The sequence below is a fragment of the Podarcis bocagei genome, assembly GCF_964188305.1.
Source record: "Podarcis bocagei genome assembly, chromosome: 9".
Taxonomy (NCBI): Eukaryota; Metazoa; Chordata; class Lepidosauria; order Squamata; family Lacertidae; genus Podarcis; species Podarcis bocagei.
Window position 1 is genome coordinate 34,369,366 of NC_138134.1, and position 23,987 is coordinate 34,393,352.

At 43.7% G+C, this 23,987-nt stretch overlaps 1 protein-coding gene across 6 annotated transcripts in view; it reads right to left on the reverse strand.

Moving 5' to 3' along the window:
• PALLD (palladin, cytoskeletal associated protein) overlaps positions 1–23,987 on the reverse strand; it is a 240,967-nt gene that overhangs the window by 26,006 nt on the left and 190,974 nt on the right. For 4 of the 6 annotated variants that reach the window (XM_081208668.1, XM_081208670.1, XM_081208671.1 and 1 more), the window contains 5 exons: positions 10,646–11,332; positions 4,212–4,347; positions 3,358–3,459; positions 1,572–1,622; positions 190–411 (listed from right to left, as the gene is read on the reverse strand). In XM_081208668.1, the coding sequence (XP_081064794.1) occupies positions 190–411; positions 1,572–1,622; positions 3,358–3,459; positions 4,212–4,347; positions 10,646–11,332 (1,198 nt within the window). Of the gene's footprint in view, positions 1–189; positions 412–1,571; positions 1,623–3,357; positions 3,460–4,211; positions 4,348–10,645; positions 11,333–16,561; positions 16,921–23,987 lie in introns of those variants that run through there. The other 2 variants (XM_081208672.1, XM_081208669.1) reach the window with 2 other exon arrangements.

The following is a 23,987-nucleotide window of genomic DNA, read 5'->3' on the forward strand; positions in this document are numbered from 1 at the left end:
ACTCTGCTAACCATACAATGGAGTTCTGCTCTGGATCAATATTAAGTAGAATTACATGACAATTCCTTGCATTGCAGGGGGTTGGACTAGATGATCATCAGGGTCCCATCAAACTCTATGATTCTATGTTTAAACCGAAAGCCCACTGACACTTTGTGTGTACCTCCAATTAAGTTTCTTTTCTCTTACCTTTGGGTTTGGGTTTCCAGCCACTCTGCAGGTAAAGGTGACTGGCATTCCTTCAAATATTTTGTAATGCTTCAGCTTCATCTCAAAATATGGTGCCACACTGTTCTCCGGGTCTTCTTCTCCATGTTCGACCTCATCATCAGACTCTTCTACAGGAGATCTCTCCAGCCGAAACTCAATCTCACTGATCAGCCTCTGCTCAAAACTGGAGACTTTGTATTCCTACCAAACAAGAAAAGCTCAGCTAAGTTTCCAGTTAGTTAACTTCATTCTCCATATATATATATATATAACAAAATCCATTAGGATTGCACTTAAAGAAGAAAACTGTATTCTTGAATGTAAAACATAAGAATCTCTGGGTGGGATTCATCTAACTAGCCTTGTCAGCGGAAGCCCAGCACAAGGACTTCCATTTGTGCAATGGGGCATCTTCTCCCACCACATCTCCAAAAATTTCATGGGGCAAACTGGAATGCTTGTGCAGATAGAACAGCAGTGTGGTAAATCCAGTATTACCATCTTCCTGCACTGGGAAAGGAATTGCATATGGTAACAGTGAATTTATGGCATAGCTGGAGATTGGGAAATTGTGCAGTGCACTTTTAAGGACCTACTGCGTGGTCACATTCCATGTCCTCCCATTATTTATTGTTTTCTCAATAAAAGCCACCTGAAGTGCCAAATTCAGAAAGGGAGGAAGAGGTTGTATGCAATAGAAATGTTAGAATACTTTGAAATTCAGCTGGATACCTTCTTACATGTGCCAACAAGGAATTCATTTAGACAACAGGTAGAATTCAACACTACGTTCTTCCATTCAGATTAGCTACAGACAGCCATCCCTTTAGATGTCAAGTTAATGCAGGATAACCTGCTCTTGGTGGCTACCATCCAATAAATGTATCACATAAATAAAATAAGGTCTGGCCGTACAGCACAGCAAAGCTTTAAAATGTTAAAAGGTAAAGGGACCCCTGACCATTAGGTCCAGTCGTGACCGACTCTGGGGTTGCGGTGCTCATCTTGCTTTATTGGCCGAGGGAGCCGGCGTACAGCTTCCGGGTCATGTGGCCAGCATGACTAAGCCACTTCTGGCGAACCAGGGCAGTGCACGGAAACGCAGTTTACCTTCCCGCTATAAAGCGGTACCTATTTATCTACTTGCACTTTGATGTGCTTTCGAACTGCTAGGTTGGCAGGAGCAGGGACCGAGCAATGGGAGCTTTAAAATGTTAGCCACAAACATTAAAAAACTGTGCATAACAAAGAAAGAGATAAATTTATGGAAACAGAAATTTGTAAAGTCAGGAAAGGAAAAGACATCCGAAAACAAACAAGTCAGCAGACAGCAAGCCAAGAAAAAAGAAGAGAAGCGAAACCTTTTGAGCATCCTTGGGAGTCACTACAGAAGCACCGAGAGAGCCAGTTCCCTGCAAAAGGCAGAAAAAGAAGATAGACACCGAAAGTAAGGAGACTCAACTCCAGCCTGAGAGAACTCATCAGAATGCGCCACATGTTCAGATTGCCAAGTTCAACTAAAAATAATTTTTTTCAAAGTTATTCCAACTTTTCATCTCACTTCTGGACCTGGGTTGTATCCAAAAGTGCAGATTACCTATTGATGAAGCAAAAATGATGACAAGATGCAGAGACCGTGGTTTATCTTGAGACAGTGAAAGATCAGAAGGAAAGAAGGGGCTAGAAAGGAGATGTTAAAATTTCACTTCCACCTTATCCTGTGAGGAGAAAGCACTCTGTCTTGTTTAAAATATTGCTCATGGCTAAATTACCCTTATTTACATGATTTTATTCTCTTGTTCAGGCTAACTTCAGATGTCACAGTTTTGTCAATGTAAGAGGAATCATGCATCCATCTGCATGATTAAACAATTGCCCCAACCATAATAGTTCTTCCAGCAGACACAGTCTAGGCATCCCACAAAGTCTTCAGGTCCCCCCACCCCTTAAAATTATGCATGTAGTTAATTTAACTGATGAGCCTACATCCACGTTTCTTTGGTGAAGGCTTTCTGTATACTTCCTAATCAAAGCTTTGGACTTTCTTGGATTTTTCATTATTGTATCCTTCATGGATATAACCTGTGGCTCTTCAGATAGTGTTGGATTTAAATTCCTAGCAGCCCCAGAATGGGCAATGGTCAGGGACGATGGGAGTTCTAGTCCAGGAATACCCACAGAGCGACAGGTTAGCTATCCTGGTTTAAGGACTGGTTGTCTCCCTCACCTATTGTACTGGCTACTGAAGTACAGGAGCACTTCTATGACCTTCAAGAAGAGAATAGCACTATCCATTCCTTCCTACACATACAAAAAATGGGAGGAAGCCCCAGAGGGACTAATGGCAGAGGGAAAATGGCAGAGAAAATAAACATTTTTTTTTCTGTGGGTGGGGGAAAGGCTTATGGCAAATTCAGATATTCCATGTTATCAGGAATAGTGGAACATTATTCACAGTGCTTTTTCCTGGGGGTACACATACCCCTAAACATTTTGTGAATCTTTGTACTTTTGTCCATTTACTGTATTTATTGTCCCCGATTTGAACTATAAAATGGTGATTCTCTTGAGTCAAAATGAGAGTACCCCAAAACATTTTTTTAAAAAAGAAAAAAGCACCGGTTATGCATATTCATGTGGATGATAGAATGTCTAGAATATCTGTCACACTGGAGAGGCTGACTAAGGCAGGAAGTATTCGGCACACTTTTGGCATTAAAAATAAATTTCATTGAGTCCTTTGATGACTATATCATCAAGAGTTGGAATGTGCATCAAAATCCTTTTCTAAAACAGAAGCACGGCTCTCTCAATTATGGGCATACTGGATAGCATGCTATTATGGGATTCAAGTGCAGCTAAGATGCACACTGATAATCTGGTTAAACCCTCTAAATCTTGGTCTATTTTTCCTTCACGTAAAGAAGGAAACTCCATTCAGGCAGCCATGAATGAGGTGTGGGGCATTAAGCATGCCTCCTTCAGCAATAATCCACGGTATAAGCCTAAAACCCAAGTCAGGCGTGATTCCCTCTACTGCAAAAAAGCAATGCTTTCAATCAGCCCTCAAACAAGCAGGCACAGAGAGAACCAAGAGAAATAAACTGGCTCTTTTTACTGTGCAAGTGCAAAGCTACGTAGCCGCACCTGTCCTGCCAGTTCTTCTTCCGGCTCTTGAATATTAAATACGGTTGCAGCGCTGTCAGCACCTAGCAGTCGACGAGCCATCTTCTCTTCATAGGTTAACTTCTAAACAAAAGGAAAGAGAAGGAGAAATTAGCATCTGTTACTGGTAAGCAGAAGGGCAACACAGCAAACAGCAACTTCATTTCAGGAGTCAGTTCTGAGACTCGCCCATGCCCTAGGGCACATTTCGCCCCTGAACAAAAACTGGAGGGACATTTTACCCTTACAGCCTCTATGCAAATGCTCTTTTATAAAGTACGTAAAGGAAGCCTATCTTCTGTAGTTTTACATGCCGTTAATCTGAGCAACAAGTTTTAGAGTAAGTTGGCTTCAAAAGCTATTTTCATTGGAGTAAGACTCTCCTGTCAGAGGAAGGGAACCTCTCATTCCAACCCATTGTAAGACTACACATCTATTATTTCTCTTCTTATGCAGTGTCTGCTTTACTTCAAGGTCTATTTTGCCAGTTTACAATTGCGCTTTCCCCCTTTCCATGTGCTGTATTCTACACATTAAAACCAAAATACAGTGGTACCTCGGAAGTTAAACAGAATCCGTTCCGGAAGTTTGTTCAACTTCCACAACATTTGGAAACCAAGGTGCAGCTTCCAATTGGCTGCAGGAACTCACGTCGGGACGTTCGGGTTCCAAAGAACGTTTGCAAACCGGAAAACTCACTTCCGGGTTTGCAGCGTCCGGGAGCCGAAATGTTCGACTTGCAAGGCGTTCGGGATCCAAGGTACGACTGTAAGTGTCTACAAATCGAATATGTGGTGCTACTGATTTTTGTCAATAAAGATCTTGCTGCTACGTACTGGTTGGCCATTGTTCAGTAAGTCTTCTTTGAAGCGAAGCTTTCTTTCCAGGTCCTGAATAACAGCATCTTTTGTGCCCTGAATTTCTTCATCAGATGCAATCCTAGCAGTTCTGCCTGTTTTCTTTGGAAATCCACTGCAAAGAAAACATAAATAACTGTGGGTGCTATACACAGAGAGAGCAGTTGCCCCAAACTTGGATCTTGGCATCCACAAATTCTCCTTTTATACCTATTATTGTTTCCTGCACTATCTCCATCTTGCTCCTCTTCCCACTCCCTGTTGATGCCTGCCCTGTGGAATGCCCTCCCATCAGATGTCAAGGAAATAAAAACAACTATCTGACTTTTGGAAGACATCTGAGGGCAACCCTGTTTAGGGAAGTTTTTAATGTTTGATGTTTTATTGTGTTTTTAATATTCTGTTGGGAGCCGCCCAGAGTAGCTGGGGAAGCCCAGACAGATGGGTGGGGAATGAATGAATGAATGAATGAATGAATGAATAAATAAATAAATAAATAATTATTACTTTGTCTATCAAAACATTTTCCCCCCAAATCCATACAAAATGTGGGAGATACAAAAATATTCACTGGAAACAATGAATTCAAAATTAGCACACAAATCGCCTGGTTTATGCATAACACTTAGCCAATTTGGGTAAGCCTGAATGAGCATGTGTGCTTGGATACAGTTACAAAATCATGGCCACTTCACTCCTCTTTCTGCCGCGCTATTGAGAGCTAAGCCATGGTTTGGCTTTGCATTACTTATGAACTCCAAACAAACCAAGGTTTGTCTTTGGCTTACTGCTTGTGGTCTGTTTGTGGGGAGTCAAAGCACAAGCTTGGGTTCACACATAATGCTAAGCCAAACTATGGCTCAGCTATTGGCAGTGTAGCAACAGCAGGAGCCAAGAAGGAGCAAAGCAGCTATAATTTTCTTCTGACCGTGTACCAACAGACTTGCACTGTTTGGCTTAATGTGACGTGCAAACAAGACCAATGACATTATGCTGCATCTGCCAAATCCAAATTTTAAAAGAACATGTTGCTGGTATATGACTCCAAATAAGATCAGAACCATAAAGATACTGATCTTCACTGCTGGAAAGACAACTTTCCCTTAGCTGAAAGGGAAGTGAACTGAAAGGGAACATAACCACAAGTGATTACTGTATTCCACTCTGCAACCATTTTGGATAATTATTAATGAAATTAAGAGAATTATAAGCTACAATATACTCTTAAGGATCTTTTGGGAATAAGAGTGTTACACTGATATTAATGTTCATATTTTTTTTTCTTTTAATCCATACACATAACCCCATATTAAGCAAAATCTATTGTAATTTATTTCTTTAAAGCCTTTTCCTGAATTTCACATAAATGGAACTTGTGTTCTTTGGTATCTAAAAAAGAACCTTAATACCACCGCCTGAGCCCTTTTTATCTAAACCAAAAAGCAACATATTTTTTAATAAATATATAAAATAAATATACAAGTTAAGGGAAAATAAAACCAACTATGTTTTTCAGCTATTAGATATTATCCAAAACTTACCAAAAATAAAACAAAATTCCCATTAAAAAGTAAACTTGCATTAACTTCAATCACCCATGAGGCCCCCTTCTAACATGGCAAGTGCATAGGCCTCTAGCCAGGTCAGTAAGCCAAAAGCAGCAAACGGTTGGCTTGTGCCCTACCAAAAGATCCTGAGTAAATAAGCCAGGGCACCCTTCCCTCTCTCTCAATAGAGTATGACATATGCTTTGCAGCTTTGTTTAGTTGAGACTGACAGCAGGTCACTTGTCATTAGAAAAATGTTTTTACTGCAGCAATCACTTAGAAATAGAAGTAGATAAAAAGCATATGGGAAATAAACCCTTCCAGATGCAACCATTTGTCAAGGTAGAAGAGGTCAGTCCTTTTGGCTACTGTACCAACCTGGAGAGTGCCTTCTTTCCCATCATAGGAGCCAACTCCTAGGGGACAAGGTCCCTTCAGCTCCCCCCAAAAAAATATTTGAGGGGGTCGGGCCCCTCCAAGGTTGATGGGCATTGCCATTCAAATGATATGTGCATGCCACATCATGTGATCAATTATGTGAGGTGGGGCTTACCTGCCCCCCCTATATTTTATTAAAGTTGGCACCCCCAGCTTCCCATTAAGCCAAATTACTAGCCAATGCTTATTGAGGAGTAACCCACAGCACTCCATCCAAATTATGAATGAGACTTGGCGCATCTGGACAAAGAACTGCTTGTGTCCTTCATAACTCTGGGCAAATTTAATAAAATCAGTTTATGTTATGCACATACTGAACATAATTTACATTGCTCTTCACAGTACCTGTCTACAAAATAACATGGCGGGGGCTGGGTGAGCCACTATGAAGTTTCTCAGAGATATTTGATAAAAGTTGGAACAAGTGCAACTATGGGGAATCACCCATGTTTTCTTGTGAAGCAGCAACTTCAGAGTATTCTGGCTAAAACCTGTGTTCCAGCCAGGCTTTTTTCCTGTCTTCAGGATTCTCTTTCCGAACAGGATTTATTAAGGTGCCAAATGGGACTGAGGACAACAATGTCCTTAATGCCTCGCTTCCTTCAAGAGTGTGAGTACTACTGCTACACCCACCAATGTCTTCTGCTTTGGTATAATAAAAAACAACCCCAAACCTTTAAAAGTGTCCGTGTTTTGGTTTTGTTTCCAATAGATAAGGAGGAGCAAGAAGAAGAAAAAGTTGTTGGGGCCCAAACTGCTGTTACTGAAGGCAATGTGAGTCAGGACTCCCCCACAACCCTCCCCAAAAAAAATCCAGGGAAAGGAAGAGATCAAGAGCTCACACTGCCGCTTGTAATCAAGACGTTGGCTGCAACCCAATATATATGGGATATTGTAGCATTGAGTTAGTGTGCTGGGCACTTCTACTACAGCTGGCAAAGGGCTTGTGCACAAAAGACTGCATTAGTCAACTGAAGCCATTATCTGTGACATCATGTGCATGCACACATTTATGGCAGAAGTCTTTCGCACAGCAGACCAGCCAGCTTCACTTAGAAGGTGGGGGGTATGCTGCTTAATGAATTGCTTAGCAGCATGATGTATTGTCTTCCTTTGATATTGCTTATGAGCATCCCTGATCAATGAAAGGAAATGATAAAAACCAGTGGACACTGGGTGACTTGGTAGTTACCGAAGCAAAATCAAATTCAAAAAGCACATTTGGATGAGACAACCAGCTGCTTCCACTCAAATAAATGCAACCTCTCCCCCCTGCCACATAACATTCCTTAATCCTCTCAATTCTCATAGATCTTTCATATTTGATTGACTGCTTTGAAAAACATGGAAACAGCAATTAAATTTAACATCAGCAAGAAAAGAAAAGAAATCTAATGGTAATTTTGGAATGCGTAAACAATGCCCATTCCAAAGCAATGTTTTCTTTTACATTTTAAAGGCTTTTATTATGTTTGGGGCTGGCTGTTCCTACTCAGAGCCATTACTGCTGGGAGTTATGCACACAGAAGAATTCTCTGTGAACATTCAGAGTTGCACCAAAGAATGTGAACAACCAATCTTGCACAAATCCTGCTTCTATCCCTCTTTCAAGCTGACATACCCACAAGCTGAAAATGCATTCTCCTGCCCTCTGACGTTGCAAGGGATTCCAGTCTAGCCATGGACTGATGACTAACTCTACATTCTCTTTCTAGTGGTTATGTACTGTATATTTGCAGAGACTCCTTATGAGCCAGCTGTGCTTTCAGGCTCAACCATGTGACTCCACAAATGTAAATAGAGAGAGAATTTGGATTTGCCATTGGAGATACAATTAAATTGCACTTTCATATGAACAGAAAGGAACGAAACAGAACCAGTTTGGGATTCTGCTACATGGCTACATGATCTGAAGAGGACTAGGAAATAGATCCAGCTATGTATGTACCTGGTGGCTGTAATGAACACAGTCAATCAGAGAGAGGAAAAATAGGCATTAAGGCCTGCAATTTGTTTTTGATGCAACTGAAAAATGCACTCAGAATCTTCTGATTCAAAGCAACCAGACCCACAGCATAGATAGGAAGCAGCAATCTCTGCTGTACATGATAACCACTTGTAGACAGAAGGAAGGGACAGCAACAGCTAAGGTTGTGGACAAGGAGCATAGTAGCCTGAAATGGAAGGGACAACCCAAATTCTAGTTCATTAAAAAGGGAGCAACATCCCACAAATCAGCTGACCAGCGGGACACACCACTCTCTTTAAACTATTCTACCCAAAGCCCGGAGCGAGTTTCAGAGGAGGGTAGGGAAAAAAACTACCGGTATGTCTATGAAGCAAATTCACAGATCTCTGTGGACAGGAAGAGGGCTGGCTGGGCTCCAGGAATTTTGCCAGGGATTGCCACAGCCCGCTCATTGGCGGTGCATTCTATTTCCAGGCCTTCTTGCATACTCTTCAATTTTGCACGTATTTCTCAAGTTAAGCAATTGTTTAACTGGTTTTTATTATGTATCCAAGTTGCTATTTCTAAATGTTTTCTGCATGCAGTAAACAAACCTTTAGAAACATAGGTTTTGGTTGTGTGTGTTTTTAAAAACACAAGATTCTGGAATGCCTAAACCTATATGCTGGCAATCTAGCACTTTAAAGCTGTCCAACTGGAAGATGTTCACTTGAACAATGATGGTTCCGGCAATGCTGCCAAATCCACAATCTACAGAGGCCTCTAATTCACAAAAATGAAGCTCCTTCGGGTTGAAATGTTTATGTGATATTTATTGCTCATGTTCCCATGCCACAGGTTCGGGAACAAATGTTACTGAGCCTTGATTGAGAGCTCTATAAAACTTTGGTTTCATGGGAAATCACAATGTCTCCTTTGGCTTCAAGTTGATTCCATTCTTCTATTTAGCTATAGTGAGTTTTCATCCATTATTTCCTCAACTCCCCCCCCCCAAAAAATGTGGAGGACATGTTTGCTATTAACTCCTTAGACTTTGTGCCAGGTAGAAACAGCCACCGGGAAGTAAGGAGGAGGGGAGCTGAAACCAAATGAGCTTTTGACCTTTTAAACAACAGGCCACAGCTGAACGACGTTAGGTGCGAAAAGGCACTGTGTGGGGGAAGACCTGAAGATAATGGGCAAGGCTGAAAGGGAAGGTCTGGCCAAGGCCATAAAGGAATGTGGTGTCAAAGGAGGCCAATGCGGCTCTTTATCTCTGCAGTGGTTCAAAATAATCTAAAATTATCTTTCCTGGTTAAGCTTCCTGCAGTGCTGATTATTGTCAGGGCGGGGAAGGGGGAGATACTGGGATCAAGGCTCTACCCCAGTATAAGAGTTCAAAAGCCCAATGGCCACAATTAGCAGAATCCTAAGTAATAAGAGCAGGGACGTGGGTGGCACTGTGGTCTAAACCACAGAGCCTAGGGCTTGCCGATCGGAAGGTTGGCAACTCCAATCCCTGTGACGGGGTGAGCTCCCGTTGTTCGGTCCCTGCTCCTGCCAACCTAGCAGTTCAAAAGCACGCCAAAGTTCAAGTAGATAAATAGGTACTGCTCCGGCGGGAAGGCAAACGGTGTTTCCGTGCGCTGCTCTGGTTTCACCAGAAGCGGCTTAGTCATGCTGGCCACATGACCTGGAAAAACTGTCTGTGGACAAATACTAGCTCCCTCGGCCTGTAAAGCGAGATGAGCGCCGCAACCCCAGAGTCATTCATGACTGGACTTAACTGTCAGGGGTCCTTTACCATTACCCTTTTAAGTAATACGAGTAGAAATAAGAGATTATACTGGCAATCACAGGCCTTCCAAATATGCACCTGGCCAGTTATTGCTCTGCTGGTTGGCTCAGAATGGTGCCCAGCGCCATCCCTTCCCGGCTGTTTCACATACTGCATGTTTGGACCTAGACACACATACCTACCTTCTTAGAAGGGAAGTGGCAAAAATGAGAAGTTGTAATGTTGCCAAGGACAGGGACCCAGAGTAAAACAATAACTTTAGTCATCTCAGGAGGGTGGACCAAGGGAAAGGAAAGTCTAGGTGAAGTCTGGAAATTATTTTGAAGCCAGCAACTGGTGGGCAATGAGGACTCTGTGGATCGGCTACTCCTCTTGACTGCCCTTGAAATGCAACTTCCTATTCTGGACTGAGGAGGAAAAGTAGTTGGCTATAGATATAAGAGCAGCATCCAACAACCATGTGCATGTAAGAAAGGGGGGGGGGGGAATGAATGCTGGTAGAAGACCATGCATGATGGCTGAGATACCTGCCATACAAATGTGCTCTGAGAGATATCCTACTGGAATAATACGTTAACTATGGAGACAGTCATGGAGGTGCCTACAAAAAGCAAAGCACTACAAGTAAAACCAAGACTAATAAATCATTGTTTTGAGAAGTCCATCAAACATTGATACTTACGGTGGTGTGACGCCTTTTGGAAGTCCTAGTGCGTTGACAGAGATGGGAGGTGGCTGGGATGGCAGCATGGAGCTGAGGAAGGCGGCTGGGGACTGGCCGGAGTTTGAAAACCTTGATGTTGGAGAAAGGCTGCCAGAGGGTGAAGGGACAGAAGTCGGGAGAGGAGGTGGCGGAGGTGGCGGCAGTGGAAAGAAATCGGCGGCTGGAAAAGATGATGTTGGACTGAAAACTGGTGGAGGTGGAGGCGGCGGAGAAGGAGACCACGGGTACTCCCCTTCTGGAGCAAATGGCTGAGAGAAAGAGGGAGCAGATGTTCTACCAAATTGTTTCTGAGAAGCTGTTGGAGACATGGGAGATGGAAGGCTTGATGTTGAAGATCCGGAGGAAGGAGTCACATAGCTGGAAGCAGGGCTGATGTTCTGCGCAGCAATGAACTGCTTAGGACGGGCATAGTTGAAGGAGCCGGATGACTGCATGGCGGGAGCAGAATGGGAGTTCAGAACGCTCATTTGCCCAGGAGAAGTGGCAGAGTGACTTGACTCGAGTTCTTGGAATGAAGGTGGAGGGGGGAAAGTTGGAGACAAGGGCAGAGTCTGATGGAAACCAGCTTGCTGCTGAGGGCACCACTGGGCAGATTCTTTTTCCAGTCGGATTTGGTTTTGCAGCTGCTGAAGCCTTAGAGGGTCCCTGTATTTAAAAACAGGAGAAAACAAATTAATTTTGTGTTTCAGTTACAGATAGGTAGCCGTGTTGGTCTGCCATAGTCAAAATAAAAAAATTCCTTCCAGTAGCACCTTAAAGACCAACTAAGTTAGTTCTTGGTATGAGCTTTCGTGTGCATGCACACTTCTTAATTTTGTGTTGTGAACAATGCCAACAACAAAAAGAGAAATGCCAGTTTGGTCCTATGCGGATAAACATTCTTGACCTACATTCCCTGTTAGCAGTTGAGAAGTGGGGCATGGGAATCCCAGTTTATACCCTGCCATGTGTAAATTCTCTGCCTCCTTTCTCGATTATAGGCTGCACCTGCACCAAGCTAGACAGAATTACCACTGTTACAAGGATTTGAAGCTGTTTTTTTCCAAATCCTGATGGAAAGGTACCTTGCATAGTGATAACCATGGTTAAGGTGAGCATAGATGCTTTAACCATGGTGAAGACCTGGCAGCAATGGCAGAAACAGAGAGAAATGGAAGTGGACATGGGGGAAGATACAATTTCCCCTCTCGTAACCATTACAGCTGTACCACACCCTTATCTGCGTGTGAACCAGAGCTTTTAAATAATGCCCCCCCCCCGAAGTTAGCAGTACAAATGATACAAACCAAAACTAAGGAATGCTTAAATATAAATGCACAACAAACAAACAAACACACCTATGTACCAGATTAGCTGAGACAATAATCTCATTCCAGGAAATATTGTTCTCAGCTTCCTTATGATGAAAAAAAATTTACTACCCTGCAAAAATTCATTGTGAATGCCAAAAATAATATTGCTATCACAAAACAATGAAACACATGACAGAATGCAGCAACATCATCAGCTCTTTATATACGGCTGCAATCCTATGGGCGCTGACTTGGGAGTTGGTCCCACGGAACAGAGCTGGCTTTACAGTCCAATCCTACTCATGCTTACAAAGTTCACAGAAGCCTAACCTGCAAACCAACCAATCATTAGTCTGCTTTTAAGTCATAAAAGGGCCTGATGGACTCAGTACCTCCTCCACTCGCCCTGCTATATTTCCATGTTGCAGGTACATGAAAGGGCCTTGACCAGCATAGAAACATGGGCTGATGGAGGGGGCAAGGAATGTTCCACCCCACTTCCCACAATGCACTCCCTTCCCTGGATGCAGTTCCTTTCCACCTCTAGCAACCGTGCAAGAGCTTAAACACAAGGCTGTGCAAAAAAAGCCCACCCCAAACTCTTCTCTAACTTGTACTGAATTATTCCCCACTCAAGAGAAGATTTCCTATCTCCCTTGAAGTTGGCACATTTGGTGAATGCCTGCTTCCTGTGTAACCTGCCCCAGGCTCATAGCAAGGGTGGAACAAGTAGGACTGCACCACCACCTGGGGTGCTTTACTTCACCTAAGCTTTAAAATAGGGTTCCCCCTCCCAAAAGGAGCCTTGAAGAATAAGAGCTTGGTTTACAATAAGAACATGAACGGCTTAAACAACAGTTTCAGGCAGGATGGGGTAGGAGGTTATTGTTGGATTTGAGTGAAAGGAAGAAGCCATGGAAGCTACAGAGTCTGGTGTGTGTGTGTGTGTGTGTGTGTGTGTGTGTGTGTTTGTTGTGGAACTTCTAAATATTTGTGCATGGGACAGCGGCCAGCCACTGTGCCACATAATGCACGCAAACTATTTTAGCAAGTATTATATGCAAGATCACACCCATGCACTCAAAGGGCTACAGCTGCTCTACTGTAGCAAAGCTACATTCTCAACAAAACCTCAATCCAAGCAAATATCAGCTTTATCCTTGTGTGGTCTTTATTGGAAGATTCATCCGTCTTGTTTACATGCTGTCTATCACAGCTAGAAAACCACAAATAGTCCTAAATGTTCCAGATGCTGTTCTTTTTCTTTTTCTTTTAATATTATTATGTGTGCACACCTTTTTCTCTTTTAGTATATCTGCCCTATAAATATTTATATCATAGCTGACAACTTTAAAATCTTGGCCTGGATATTGCCCTGCAAGTGAAGTCTCATATATTATGTGGTCTTGACTGTTGCAGCCTAGCAGATGCGCAAAAGCAGTAGTCATCTAGTAGCTGACTCTGAAGAGAATATTCTTCCCACACACATGGCAAATGTTACGTATATACAAAGACTTCCAACCTAAAACATGCAGTTAGGGCGAGGTTGGGTCTGTCACAATTAACGGCAAGGAGAAGGGCTGTAGCTGAGTGGTAGAGCTCTGGCATTTCCACTCAGGGCGAGGAAAGGCTCCCTGATTGTACTCTGGGGAGCCCCTGCCAGTTAGCATAGAAGAGAGATGGAGGTCCTAGGCCTTCCAATTGGGCCTATGCAGCCATTTTGTCTAGCTACACCCTCCTCACTCACTTGTCATTAGGTGCAGGTCACACTGTGGCTGTTCAAATTTGGTGGTGAATACAGAAGCCCAGCTTGGATTGGTTCCACTCAGCAGATCCCAATCAGAGCTCCTGAGTGGCACTGACCCCTGTTGCAAGCTTAAGAGTGTGATCCCAAGTATTCCTTGACAGCATGGCCTACGTTAAGATGTTTAAATGCAGCACCGAATGCAAGTCTTGCTGGCTTCTGGTGGGCACAGCTCCACCTGACATCCACCCACCTGTCAAAAACAGAGATCTGTGGATGGGTAAAAAAGGTAAATTACCCCTGGGCGGTTAAGTCCAGTCAAAGGCGACTATGGGGTTGTGGTGCTCATCTTGCTTTCAGGCCGAGGGAGCTGGCGTTTGTCCACAGACAGCATTTCCGGGTCATGTGGCCAGCATGACTAAAACCGCTTCTGGCACAACGGAACACAGCAGAGCAGCGCATGGAAACACCGTTTACCTTCCCACCGCAGCGGTACCTATTTATCTACCTGCACTGGCGTGCTTTCAAACTGCTAGGTTGGCAGGATCTGGGACAGAGAAATAGGAGCTCACCCCGTCGTGGGGATTCAAACCACCAACCTTCAATTTGGCAAGCCCAGGAGGCTCAGTGGCTTAGACCACAGTGCTACCAATTTGGGATCCGGCCTGCCTGATCAAGATGGTCTCCCACCCCTAGTGTAGACAATACTAAGCTAGACAGGGATGGGGAGCCTATGGTCCTGCAGCTGTAACTGGACTACAATTCCCATTGCCCTGGGTGATGGGCCACCCTGGCAATGTTGCTTCGGATTAATGGGAGTCAATAGTGAAGCAACATCTGAGCCATTCCTTAAGAGTAACATCCTCTCTTACAATAGAAAAATTCTTCAGGGAGGACCCACTGGAAATAATTTACAATTTACAAGTGGGGCACAAGCCACGGGACTGAACAGAAATGACAAGCTCCAGCATGGCTCCTGTTTATATCAGTTGGGATTTATGTGTCATCAAATCTGTTTGGCTGGCTGACAGTGGTACTGTAATTAAGTAGAATTAAGAATATTTTTTTTTGTCCTTTCCCTTCTAAAGCACTTTCATTGGATTACAAGGATGTCACACAGTTGATTTATGAAACCAGTTGTGCAAGGCTTGTCTTTCATGGAAGGAAACTGAAAATGCTTGCTTCCTACATTGAGCAGTAGAAGTTGTGAGTATTCCACCTCTAATAAGTGTTGCAAATTATCAACCGACTGAATAGCAACGTTTATCTACCACTCACCAGAAGAATCCAATATGCATTCGACAGTGCCATCTGCACTGGAAGCTGGGTTTGGCACAAAGCTGCTGAGCCCAAACATGGAAGTTTCTCAGGCTTTGATTTGCAATGTAGCAAAACTGTACGTAGCTGGAAATTCTGCAGATTGAATACTGCAAATATGGCCTGTGGTGTGAGCCAACTGTGTCCTTAGGGGGGGCCAAGGGTCATAGTGACCCCAAGACAACCCTCTAGAGTGGGAAACCTTTTTGGCTCCACTGGCCACATGTGACAGATGCAAACCTCTTTGCGATGAGATAGTTGCTGAAATGCAGCGGGGGGGGGGGGGACTTGCCTTGCTGCCTGCTATGTTCTTTGAAGATACAGTCAAACTGAGCTGGTTTGGCTTCACCGGGGAGTTTCCTCTCTGGGATCCAAGGCGTTCTGCAGTTCTTCTCCTGTCTCCATCTCCCCTGTCTCTGGCTGCCTGGTCTCTTCCTCCTGTCTCCCCAATTCCACCACTGGCAGGTGACTCACGAGGAGCACAGCACCCCACCAGTCACTGATCCCTTCCCTTGGATCATCTTCCACTGAACCTGCTTCCTCTGCCTACACATCCCTCCACTCCTTGGCTCCTGCCCATCGCTGACACCTGTGGTTTGCCAATGAACTCTGAACCTACACATATCAGGTGGCATAACCAGCTTCAAACCATTGCTTGATATCCTAGTTTGTCCACCCCTCGCACACCACGCTGACATTGGTTCAAGTCTAAGAAGAAATGATTGTTTGGGCTTTGCAAGCCAATAATATGTGAATGTGATGCCTAGATGCGGCTGCAGTTAGCATAGTTGTAATGCTAAACCACAGTTAAATGAGACCAGGGAAGAAAGCAAAGGAACTCAAACCAAGGAGAGGGGGCAGGAGATATGCCTGTCCCTGGCCTATGTAAAGACCACTGAGATGATTCTTCACATCTGGAGTATGTGGAAGGGCTAAGGAATGGGAGCCACGCAATTCCTGCACATGCATAATGCAGAACAGCCCCGTTAACCTGACATTAACTGTCAAATGAGGCAGAGGGGATAACAGTACAGGAAAGGCAGCAGAGTCAAGGCAACCAGCCATAAGCAACGCATTGCAGTCCCGGTTTGAGGGTGGTTCTATTTTGAGTTATCTGCGTTGACCATGTGGCCTGAGCTGTAGAAAAAACTGCTCGACAGAGGGCCTGAAAAACATAAGCACGTCAGAGTTACAAGAAGCTGGGGAGGAAAAGAGCAGCGCACAATTCAAGCCGGAGGCTTCTGTTTGGGGGAAGAAGCAGGCTGTAAATCAAAACAGTGGAGAAAGGGCTCTTCACAAACCTCTTCCTTGGAAAGGAAAACAGCAACCTGCACCACAATCTGTCAATACAATGTCTCTGTATTTACTGTGCATATTCCTTCAAATCGTGGAACACCAGTGCATTATGTTGACTCATTCATGCATACCAGTAGCCATCAACTGTACACAAGGCAAGCTTTGAATATACAAAATCATTCTAGGCTGGCACTTTGCTGAGGCTTAGTTAAAGAGACCACTTACATGATTAATGCTCCAAGATAAGTGATGTTGCACAACTTCCAGAATTCACATTTGGCAAGGCCTACAAGAATGCAGTTTTGCTATCACTCTCCCAGAAGAGTGAGTGATTCAAAGAATGCAATGTGCTGCGTTCTGGAAAAGTCTGTCCTTGGTATCCTGTACATGTTTGTTCATCTTTATTCCAGTGAAACATCCAGAATAGCTTGTACCACTATGCATTTTGCTGCAGAATAATGACTGAAGTTGACTCAACTTTCTTCTTTTAGAAATGTTCTGCTGCATTCATTCTAGAGATTTTTTTTTTTTTAAATCAAGACTCATTCATATTGATGCAGCACTTCTGCCCAAAACTGAATTTGGTGGCAGATCTGAGATTACTTTATGGTGAATTTAGCCACAGAACCTATAGAATGAATTATTATGACATGCTTCTAATGGCCCTGGAAACATTCTAATGCTCAGCAGGACAGCACAGAAAGCCTTCACTCATCCAGCCTTGTAAAACAAACAAGCAAACAAGCCAACAAACCAGTGAGTTCCCAAAAGCCTGTTGGAATAAAACAATAATTCATCAACCAACAATTTGCTGCCCTTTCATGACACCAAAAATCAGTTGCCTCAGGCTGCCACCTCACTCAGGCCTTTCCAAGTGACATATGCTCTAACACAGAGCCAAGCTCCCTGATTTCAATGTTTCCAAGCTTGCCTTGTCCTGTGCAGCCATACGGCAGAGTTCATCAAGTATGTTCTGAAAAGGAAACTTATTTTTAGGAAAGACAAAAAGACATTCCAACTGTATTAACGGAAGCCTGTTTTAGGATATACTCATCTATTTCTGCTTTTACCAAATTTCCTGCCTTATCAACATGAAACCCAGCATTTCCCAATTTTATTTTGTTATCTGCCAAATAGGCCTCAAGCTAAAGTTTGTCCTGAGGAAACCAGAAGCAGTGATAAGACTAGTACTTGGTGAGAATGTGCGATGTCTCTCAGCAATTCTTCCATTTAAAGGAAGCATTTTTCATATTACTATAATATTTTTTTCAAAAACACGTACACATTAAGATAGCCAAGAATGGCTAAAGAAAAGAAAATGCTCAATAAGTCAAAGACAAAACTCAGCTAATGCCTAAATTCAAAACTTTTATCAAATTAAACAAATGCCAACACAGCTCATGGCTCCTTCAACAGTTGGGACAGGAGAGAAGAATTAAGTACAGACATTTTTCTACTACTGAAGTACTGCAATGGAAGAAACTGCACCTAATAAGATCTTCCCTATAACACAAAATGTCTATAGGCAATGGATTCCATGTCCTTTAGGAAACATTCAAGATCACAAAAAGAAGACCTCAAACCCAGCAGCCTTCTTCAGCAAGTTTCAAAGGTGATTATGGGGTGCAGCACTCATCTCGCTTAAGGCTGAAGGAGCTGGTGTTTGTCTACAGACAGCTTTCCGGGTAATGTGGCCAGGACAACTTCTGTCACAACGGGACACTGTGACAAGTGCCGGAGCGCACAGAAACGCCATTTACTTTCCTGCCACAGTGGTACCTATTTATCTGCTTGCATTGGTATGCTTTCAAATTGCTAGGTTGGCAGAAGCTGGGACAGAGCAACGGGAACTCACTCCATTGCGGGGATTCGAACTGCCAACTCTCCGTTCAGCAAGCGCAAGAGGCTCAGTGGTTTAGACCACAGCCTCACAACAACCCTGTGAAATAGGTTAGGGCCGAGAGTGTGTGAATGGCTCAGTGAGTTTCACTGGCTGAGCAGGGATTTGAACTCTGGTCTCCCAGGTCCTGGCCAAACATTCTAACCGCTACACCATACTGGCTCTAAACTCCTTCAATGAGCAGATGGGGAATATAGTCTGCTTTGGTAACAAAAGCCTTCCTTCAGGCATTCTGAACAGGGCTTAAGGAAACATGCAAGGAGGAGACAGCATACACAAACTTGCAAACTCTGCTCCTCCATCCTTCATACTGCTGCACTACACATGTTTAGTGACTGTCTGCAATGGGGAAGACTCCTGTACTAGAGGAGGCTCTCAGGTGTTTTGAAACTCTTATTTTCTAGCATTTCAAAAGGCACCACAGCCTCAACAAGTACAGGGGACTTACTAGCTGTAGAAAGTCACTGGGGAACATGGGGAGGGCAATGGTTACAGGAATGGCGGAGGGGACCGAGTGCATTTGTGAACACACTTTCCTCCTTGCAGGTTGACTATTCAGAATGCCCCAAAAGGCTAAACACAGTACCAGTTAAGCCACCCTACTCAACTTTCTCTCCTTATAAATATCTCAGCTCCTAGTTCAAGAAACATAGGTGGCAGTTATTCCAGATTAATTAATCCACAATTAAAAATGCAATCTTTCTTTTTAAACTGACAAGCATCCCAACTACCCACCACCATTTTTAGATTTTAACAGTTTTTCTGCCAGACAAACTTAGGGCAGGGGCTGAGCTAGGCAATCTTCAAGTATATTTCAGACTTATGACCCTCAAAGATAAAATGACCCCCTGGATACAATGTGGGCTACATAAAATAATCCCTAAAAAGCAGTCTAATATTTGTGTGCCAGGAGAGATTCTGCCTTTTCTTTCACAAACTCTTATTAAAGCACTGCCTAAGTACACCACTGGTTGCTTGGTGATACTGATGCTTTATGATGTCACTGTTGTCATAGAAACCAATTGTCCACACAAGTGAAAATCCCATCTGCCACTAGAAGAGCATGGGAAGCTAAGAGAGGAGGCAACACCTTGAGTCTGGCAGGATCAAAGCTGCTCAACTAAAACACCATCACCACCGCTCTATGGCCCTGGGGACAGCTCCACCCTAAAACAACAGATATGGCACATGAAATCGACTGGTTGCGCAGTCAGGCGGCCGTATGTAAAGTAAACCACTACTGCCCTGAAGGACAGAAAGACCAGGATCGCAAAATGATCTGTTTTGTTGATGTATCCAGCTTAAATATGAAGGACAAATGTCAGAGAGGAGGAGGATACAATCATCTTGACCTGGCGAGTTTGGAGGATAAAGAAGTTATTGTAATAAAAGACAACGAGCGAAACAATCCTAATAATACGGAAGGTGCGGTTTGCCTTTTCAAGCAAGGCTCCTCTGAGGAACTCAATGTTGTGAGCTGGCTGAGCAACGACCTTCAGAAATACGCAATTGGATTTCAGCACGCACTGAAACCTGCAAGTGGTTCTCGTAAAACTCAGCCCTACACCATCTCATCGGACAAACTGATCCCTACTACCCCTGGTCCAAGGGGAAGCTCAGATGAACCTTCATACGTCAATAAACTCTGCTCCCTGGTTGTTCAAAAAGCACGTCAGGAGATCAAGGATAAACTGGAATGTAGCGGCATGCGGCAGCCCTCTACTGCTGACCGTAAGGTTTCGACTCCGGCATCCCCTGATAGTTGTTCAGAAAAGCCGTGGTCCCTGGATTTGCATGCAAAAGACATTTTTGGCATGGCATTGAAGATGATACAGCAACACTTAGTGGAAAAAAACAGGGAAGCTGTCCGTGAGTCACATTCCACTACCCCAAGCTACACTCACAGGGAGTCCGCTAATTATGACCGGGCTGGAGCATGTCAAAGACCCATATCTACCCCAGTGGCAGGTGGGTTACAAGATCCTCACCATGAACCAAAGCCAGGTATATCAGGGATCCTTTTGTCACTCGTCCAAAAGGTCTTGCGCGATGCTGCTTCGAGTATTGAGGACAGCGTCTGCGATGGGCACCGGGCTTATAAGCCACCCCCCACTTCGTAAATCAGGCTCAGGAGGGAAAAGGCCTTATCAAAAACAGACTAATGGAAGACGGGATATGTATGGCAATATGGATCAGATAAGCAAACAATTTATTGACCAGTTGGTGTGATCTGTGATGAAGTTGAGTCCATTCCTAGCCAAGGCAACCAGTGGTTCCAATTTAGTGACTGGTGACATCTCAAGAGAAGTGCAACTGTCACAATTGCTCATCATAAACCTCAGAAGGGCAAAAAAAGAAGAAGACCTTTCTCCTGTGGGGGAAATCTGACAGGAGGCAACTGGGTCTAATCCATTCTGGGCACAATGGTTAACACACATAACCAGAAGGTCAATGTTTTATAGAGTAGAGAGTTCAAGGTTATGCCTCCTCCCGCACAGTTAATGGTTGCTTCTTGCTGCCCAAACTGAGGTTGACAAAATAAGAACGATGGAGAATTGTCTGGGAAGAGCTATAGCAAGGGGGATATATGGAAAGAGTTGCTGAGATACACCGGAAAACAACAGATGGATGCCACCGTGGGAAAGACACTCAACTGGCTCCTTGCTACCATGGCAGGAGCCAACTTGTCCCTCTCTTATTGCTTCAGCCCAGCCTAGGCACCTAACCCACTCTTCTTTGGAACAACAACTGCCACTATTATTTAAAAACAACAACACAACAACACCAACCAACAACAGCAGACACAGTGAATTCAACTGGTAGATAAAATTGTAGCTGGGCAAGATCATCAATTAAAAACATTGTAAAAAGTGAAAGCCGAAGGAGACTCTTTTGTTAATCCACTGGACAGGTTCCCCCCGGCCAGGTGCTACTACACAGGTTCTCCGTGAGCTTAGAATCCTGCTTTAAGAAAGCCAAGGTTCTCCAGCTGAAAGGTGCTATTCAAAACCAGGCAAATTAAGGATGCTTTTGCTTAATTTGCTTTCTTAGCAATGACCATGAAATGCTTGTTTTGCAGAACTTGGATGAGGTTTTGGGCAGTAATTAGGAGACAGGGCTTAACTTCCAGAGGAGTAACATATAGGGAAAAGGGGACATAGAGGGACAGACTAGGGGCAAAATTCACCTTCATATCACAGGATCTCTTACTGCCTTCCTAATTTAACTTTCTCAACATATCCATTATTTATTGCTAAGACTGAGAATACATCTTATTCCCAAGATTTGGCAGGGCAGGGGTAAGCCACATCGTGGAGTGTGGTCATAGCCATGCATGCTAACCTCTAGACCAATTGATCGTAAAACCTTTTTAATGGCTCAAGAGCAGGGGCTTGTTCACAGAACACCTTCAAAGTGATCCCACCAAATGATCACAAAACACATCACCTTTTAACTCAGGTTGCATTTTGGGGTATTTTCCAAGACACTAGATAGGGAAGACACCACCATTACTCTTATGTGTGAAACTCATGGGCTCCTGGTATCAGGTGACAAGGCAATGGGAGGTTTCATCACTGAAATGGGGCTGGGAAGGTGCACAGACTTTTTAGGTAGAGGGAAGCAGAATTGTGACTTTATGTGGCTACAGTACAAAATCCAATTAGCACATTTCAGGAGGAGGCTGCTATGCGCCTCTTGGAGCCACCAGTGCCACACAACTGCTGGAAAAATCCCCACTCACCACTGCAGCTCCAAGACTGGGAGGAAAGCTGAAAACACCCGAGGGCATTCTCTCTCTCACACACACAATGGCAACAAGCACAACTGTGGTGATCAGGAGAGCGTCTCCTTTAATGACAAAGTATGATAAGGTGGGTCATAAGAAACAGTTTTTAAAAAGTGTGAACCATTTATGAAAAGTCCTTTCAGGTTGCGCATTGCTGTCACTCCCTTGTGCAGAAAAAAAAGTGCTCAATGGCCAGCTTGTACTAGGTGAACCACCTGTAACAGGAATGAGGACAAGCGCCAGTGGACTACAGAAACTGATGAAGAGCTACATTTTGATATGCAGAGCCTGTTTCAGTTGTATGAGTGAATGTGGATGATTTTCTGAACAATTCTCATCTCTGTAGGTAGTAAAGGTCATAGGGAGGGTAACAAACGTGGAATGTAAGCAGGCCCACAACTCACACAGGGTCTATGTTCCAGGGATTGCACCTAAAGCCAAAACTGCATATAGTCAAAACCCATTGGGTTCAATAGTGAGTGGGATTGCCAAAGTCATCTCCCCCAGAACCCTACACCTTTCTCACCCCCTTTTAATTTTTTGGGTAAAGCTGAATGCACGTAAGTTAAAAGCGTGCAAGTTGCAGACTTAAAGTTCCCCCCCTTTTTTGGGCTGTACATTGTGAGGTATCTTTGACACCCATTTTATTCAATGACATACTGCATCTGTTTTTTTAACCCAAACAAAAAGCAATCTATTTTATCACCCAGTCCACAGACCTTTTTCTACTACAGCTATATCCAGGCACTATAATTGTTAATGTCATTATCCAAAGCCGCCCACGGTCTTAAGATTTAGCATTTATGGGTATTCCAAGTGCTGCTGTACAGGCTGATGGAAGTCATAGTCCAAAGCATTTGCAGGGCGCTGGCCTAGGGAAGGCTGCATCATATAACCACCATACAGACTATAAAGGGACACATCAACAAGGCACAATTCAGCAATTTGAATCCCCACTGCATGCCCCATCCTTTAGCTCTCCCCATAGTATTTTGGGGAGTGGCTCATCACAAAAGCAGGTTCTTTTTTTTTAGTTCAGATAGGAATTTTCTGTTAAACAAGAAATGATTGCACATCATCTGTGTTTGTATGCCGTCCAGGAAATACTTCATATGTTAGCTATGTCAGCTGCTATAATCCTATAGGAGATATTTAGTTCTTTGGAACCTGGTAACAGAAATACTAAGGCTGGGATATTCTTAAATCTACTCTTTTGGTAACAATTTAATTTGGGATTTGAAATTAGCATGAACTCTACCAGAAGAGGGGAGAAATTAGCTTGTTTAGTATGCTTTATACTTAAAAGGAAATTAGTTGTTTCGACTCCTGGCTGACCTAAAGTATACTTGTCAGTATTTAGCAGCATGATCTGCTTCCCTCGTGAACTGCTTCAACTGAATGAGTGGGAAAAGTATCTACAGTACATCTTGACAGGGCTGCTGCATCTCGCTATCTCTAGGAATACTTCATATATGCTTGACAACAGATCCATAATTCTGCTATACTTCTCAGATGTGACAGAAAGGCAGAATGATTTCGAATGGCCCCTTGTCAGTTGCAAAAGATCTTTCTGCTTTTTGTGGAGGTCACACACACAGCCATGTTGCCTAGACATCCCAAGGAGGATCATAGAATCATAGAACTGTAGAGAGGGAAGGGACCCTGAGAGCCATCTAGTCTAGCCCCTTGCAATTCTCTACTTTCTCAAAACCTGTGTGCTACCAAATGGCCAGCGAAAGAAGGGTCTGAGACCTGTGCAACCCTTCCTTTCTCCCCAGCAAGAATGGGGCGTCTGTGGCTCTCCAGATTATGCTGGGCTTCAACTCCTATCAATTCCCCAGTCTGCATGGCCAGTTGTCAGGGATTAAAGGAGCTGGACTACAATACAGTGGTACCTTGGGTTACATACGCTTCAGGTTACAGACTCTGCTAACCCAGAAATAGTGCTTCAGGTTAAGAACTTT